Below are 6000 nucleotides of genomic sequence, written 5' to 3' on the forward strand. Positions count from 1 at the left end.
GGGACATAGAATATCCCGTTATCAGAAATCGTTGATTACCTTCTTCCTTTTATTTTGTAACAAATAGATAATTTTATTTACTTTTACTGTACCGCTATAATTAAGTAAAAATTGACTGCAATTTGCAATTTCCGTAGTCCGTTTTTTTAACATTCTATAATTTCTATCATTTATTTATACTCTGTCACAATAGACAAGTATAAAATTAGTGAATTTTTTTCGTATGATAATGGAAAAATAAAATTATTTGCCACGAATCAAATCTAGAAAATGAACTATATATATATATATATATATATATATATATATATATATACGATTTGTGTGTGTGTGTGTGCGTGCGCTTATTAGAAGGAAACAAAAAACACATCACTTTATCGTTTATGATACTCTTATATATATACATATATATATATATATATATATATATGTGTGTGTGTGTGTGTGTGTGTGTGTGTGTGTGTGTGTGTGTGTGTGTGTGTGTGTGTGTGTGTGTTATTAAAAGGAAACAAAAAACACACTTCTTTATCGCTGACTATGATCTTATTTTCTTCAAATAATTTCCGTAAATATAAATTTTTTAGAGATATTGGTTCATAATTAGGAAGTAAGAGATAAATTACACCACAAATTCCGGTTATGGTTAATTATTTATCTATATTAGCCTACTTATTAAATAAACTACGTTTTAAACAAAAATATTTCCAAGTAATTGTATAACCACATTAATTATTTGTATAAAAGAATATATTTTAAACTTTGTGAGGAAAGAAGAGTTTCAATACTATTTGTTTACGTTTAATTATTTTTTTAAAAATTATCCTGTATTTCATTTTGTGACGTTGACAGAACATTTCTATTTTTATACGCAACATATAAGTAAAAATGCATGATTATTGTATAAGATCGTTTATTTATTGTTTTGTTTTTGTTAAATGGGGTATAGTTTTTATCATTTAAACGTAAACATTAAGAAGGGATACAGATTCTTTCTTTTTTATTAAAATGGATTAGTTAATAGAAGTTCCTAAATTAAAAAAAATTGTTTAAAAAATATTAATATTTATAGTTAATTCAAAAATGATGTTAGTATTAAGTACAAATAAAGATGTTTGATTGAATAAAAAATTTTCGTGTAAATAGTCCATTGTTTTAGCGTCTCCGAAATATTATTATAAACTTTTTTTCAACAAGAAATGGCCCAAGAGAGTTGATTTTTTCCTATAAGAATTGTTTGTAAAAATAAGTTCTGAATTACAGATTCTTTTTTATATCGATTACAATATCTGCCGTTTTATGTTAATATTTTTTTAAAGAAAGCAAATAACGGAAAAAAATTCAAGAGGAAGATATTAAAAAAATAATATTCACTAATAATAACTTATTATTTTTATTAACTAACCTAAAAATTAGTGTTCTTGAATTATGCTCAATTAAAGTCGAAAAACTTTGAACGGAGCAAGTTAGAAGCGTGTTAGTTAAGTTAACTCCCGCCCCCCCCCCTATATTTGACAAACACAGGATTTATATAATTTATATTCCATAAATTTATCAAATGTAGGGAGAGGAGTTGACTAAACGGAATATAAAAATTAAAGAAAATTTTAAACATCAGTACAATAAGTTTTGACAATGGAATCATTCCGAAACGCGTCAACAAGAGATAAAAGAATGAAGCTAAGAAAGGTAAGAAGTACTAAACACAGAAAAAATCTTTTAATTTTATTTTTAAATAAATCTGTGGAAAGATCTTTTAAAAATAGGTACGTAATCTAATAAAAGTGGCAACGGATATATAATAGGCCTTTTCTTTTACGTAGAGTTATTTTGTGAGTTACACAAGAGCAGTTCTTTTGTCTTATTCGACAGAGATGGTATACTTAAACATGATGGTTATGAATTTATTTGTTGTTCGGGTTATATTAATATTTTTATTAAATTATGGTTATCTTTTTGTTGGTATTTGTTTGTTTGGTTGGTTGGTATTATTATTTTAATTTTTGTCTCTTTTAAAGTTTTCTCTTTTTAAACTTCCCTTCATTACTAAATAGACTATTTTTTGGTATTTTATCGTAACTAACTAAAATGCTATTAATAATTTTCTTTGTATTCTTTACTACCGATTTGTTTTAAAACCATATTCTTAGTTGTTATGCGTTGTAATTTTCTTAATAGTTATTTTATTTTATTATCTACTCCTCTCTATATTACAAAATTATCTAATTTTGGATTACTTATATGTATTCCATCGAACTGCTGAAAAAATTTCAATTTTTCCATTCTTTTTACTGACTTATTGAAGAAAAGTACGGCATTACTTTTCATCTCATGGTGGGAGTGGGGATGAAAATGAATTTTCTTTACGTCTTGGGTGTGAGTAGACGAAAATACTTAAATCGGGATGTAATATATATATATATATATATATATATATATATATATATATATATATATATATATATATATATATATGTTTTGGCTCGAAAATCTCCAAAACTACCAAATCAATTTCCTTGAATTTTACATATGCTGTAGTAGTGCATCTGAAGTTTTGCAAGTGAAAATTTTATGAAGAATAGTTGAGTCGTTATTGAGTTTCACTCAGTATAAGGTCGAAAAAATCTGAACGAGGGAAGTTAGAAGCGTGGTTCGTTCGTTATGACGCTTCAAGTTTGAATGTTGACGTTTCTTTTTATAAATGTTTTAAGTTTTTACCAAAGTTTCCCTTAATCTATCCAGGCAAATGTTAGAGCAATTCCTTTTGATGATCGAGCAGTAACATATCTATCCGTTCCAGACATGATCTAAATAATGAATTATATTGATCACAATAAAACAATTTTATCTTCTCATATAAGTTATTCTTTGTAATACTGCTATACAAATTATAACAATTATTATAATTTAAATTTGTTATAATCAATAAAGTATATGCATGTTGAGTTTAAATATTATAGTTAATATAAAAAGACAAATATTTAACTAGTAAAGTGATTGACAGCAAGAAAAGAATTTTAATTGGTGTCTATTACGAGGAACTAACATTTTCACTTTGAATTATTCTTAGTTCAGGCGTGGTATTTTTTCACGCGCAAAAAAATGAATTCTCAGCTTCAGTAACTGCAATCGAGTCATAATAATCAGGATTAAATAAATATTAAAGAATTATTCTAAGTTTTAAGAACTTTAAAAACAAAATTATTAACAATGCCAATAAATACTATATTTTTATTGCACAAATACCGCGAGAGGATTGCATTTTGTATATATCAAATCGTTAAATATAGGTTTCATATATTTAATTTCGTAGTATTGTGGAAAGGATTTTTTCAAAATATATTTTTTTCTATATAATTGTTAACAACGATACATGAACCTATATTATAAAAGTTTTGATCGCATTATTATGTACATACGTATGGAATAAAATTATCAAATAATTTAATTATACCAAATTCAGCTAATTTTCGTGCTATCAAGGAAAAATAAGTAAATAAAATTAGCAAGTTAAAAAAAGTCTATACTTTTGCGATAGAATTCGACGAAGTATAGACTTCGTTAAAAAAACGATATAGAAATAGTTTTTATTATATTTTTATAATATACTAAATATATAATTGGTACTAAATATATAAAAATGAATTAATACTTTTTCTGATGTTTTTATGTCTAGACGCTATTTTGCGAAGGTCGTTGTCGCTCACGTCAGTAATAAAACTAAAAGATCATTTAATCTGCTTTCAATTTGAAATCAACTTAATTCAAGAGTTCCTACACATCTTACCTCATTTTCCAATAAAGTACATTTTTGAGTGGAATACCAACCGATAGTTAAGATTCACCGATGCCAACAACGACTTACGTAAAACAAACAACAGTGTCATTATACAAATCTTATGTTAGGAGACACACACTATACAATATTTACAAAATATTTAAGAGGTCATAGAAGTAATGAAAAAAGACCTACGACTATAAATTGAATTTAATAATATATCTTGGTACTATTTCTCCCCCAAAATTTTTCTGTTTTTTTTTTAACGATATATGATGAATCGTGCGTATATCAACATAACCTAACCAAACACAACCTACGCTCGCTAACTTCCTCTAATTAACGTTAAATATATAAATTATATACAACAATGATGAAATTTTTAATTATGGTTAATAGATGAATTCTTATTTATGTGAATTTCTATGGCATCACCGACATAAGTACGAGGATGATTTGTTCGGTTGATACTTCAACATATTATTGAGTTTCATCCTGTAGTATAAATATGTAAAATGAGTATTGTTTTGTGATTATATAACTAACTATAATTATGATTTGTAATAATAAATGTTATATTTAAAAATATATGAATTTTTAATTATACTATAGTTTCTCCAAAATAATTTTATCTATTCATTAAAGTGTATACATTTTTAATGAATTATGATAGTCCATAATGTTACAAATATATATCATTAAAAAAAAAAAAAATATATATATAGAAATATATGAGGGGAAATTCCGAAAATGTGTTTAATATTTTTTGATCGATCTCTAAGAAGAAGATTTTTGCTTTTCAATCAATTGGTTCAGATGTTAAATTACGGCCAGGATTATCGTTTTCTATACTCTACATAGCCCGATCATTAAAAATTGATAAATTCTTATTTCTCTGAATAAAGAAACTTAACTTTAAAATATTACAACTGCTTTATGTACGCTAATTAATAACAGGAAAAAGCAAACAATATTTTTTTAAATATTTATAAAATACTTACTGGAGTGTTAATGTAATTTAATATACTATACGAGAGAATAATTAATGAATGAAATAAGACGGCTAATAAAACTAATATCCTTAATTTAATAGGTTGATATTTACGATTTCACTATTTTAATTGCGATACATTTTATATTTATTAAGTATTTATTTATTTAAGAATCGATAATGGTGATAACATTTAATATACCGTTATAATTACAATTTTTAAAAGTTTGTTTACATAAGTTTTTTTATACAATCAATCGTGTTACTGATTGATGTTACACTATGTTTATAGTTTATTTTAAACGATTAAGCTTTTATTTTGAACGAGTTAAGCACCCCGTCAATTTTTTTATTCTTATTGAAAACTGACGTTACACATTTTTTGAATAAGTTATTTTAGCGGTCGAATTATTAATGATAAAACGATTCAATAGAGAGCAGCTGCAGTATAAATAATAGTATGCTATAAAGAGCGGTTGTACTGTACCTGGGAGTAGGGTAACAATCGGCAGGTGAGGTCTCCCAGCTGCCAATGGGGTAGTACTCGAGCGAGGGCGACGAGAGGAATTCCAGCAGCGAACAGCAGATCGGCAACGGCTAGGTTAAGAAGGAAACAATTTGTGACCGTTCTCATTTCTCGGTAACGAAGAACAGCGGCCGCAATACTCAGGTTAGCCGCAACAGAAAACACGAAGGTGACGAGAAGTAATAAGACTTCGAAATGCGCCGCCCCTGAACGCGGACCCGATTCGGTATAAAATGTAAAAAAATAACGCAAACCCCAACCTTCTTCGGTATCATTTCCTAACACGTACGAGGATTTCCAGTCCTCCATTACCCTCACACTGTTACACGCACTGTCGCACTGCACGCTTACACGAGTGCACGCACCACCATGTGACGTCACAACGAAGCGCTCGTTCTGAATCACCCGACAGCGGTCGGGCTTTTCTGATACGACGATATGACGCGGTGCGCGCCAACCGTACCAGGTATTAGAGTGGGGGAATGAACAACAACGCTCCGCTAGTCACAACTCAACAAAAATAAATGCGCGCCGGTCACAACAGTTGTAAGTTCTTTTAACCGAGGAACGAGATGAATCACGTACATTGTATGTATCGCTCGACTCCGAGCGATCTTGTCCGGATCATTAATTAAGCATTACGAGAAATTTAACTAGAACCTTAATAACTTATTTAACAGTAGAATTATAAATTAAAATTTAGAAGAA

General features: G+C 27.9%; 1 protein-coding gene across 1 annotated transcript in view; it reads right to left on the reverse strand.

Moving 5' to 3' along the window:
* The window catches only part of LOC142325496 (neuropeptide FF receptor 2-like), a 44743-nt gene extending 38945 nt beyond the window's left edge, over nucleotides 1–5798 (reverse strand). Inside the window, exon 1 of the mRNA XM_075367333.1 lies at nucleotides 5254–5798. Coding sequence (XP_075223448.1) covers nucleotides 5254–5601 — 348 coding nt within the window. The 5' untranslated portion in view covers nucleotides 5602–5798. The remainder of the gene's footprint in view (nucleotides 1–5253) is intronic.
* Nucleotides 5799–6000: the final 202 nt, after the last annotated feature.

Source organism: Lycorma delicatula, chromosome 5, assembly GCF_047948215.1.
Source record: "Lycorma delicatula isolate Av1 chromosome 5, ASM4794821v1, whole genome shotgun sequence".
Classification (NCBI taxonomy): Eukaryota; Metazoa; Arthropoda; class Insecta; order Hemiptera; family Fulgoridae; genus Lycorma; species Lycorma delicatula.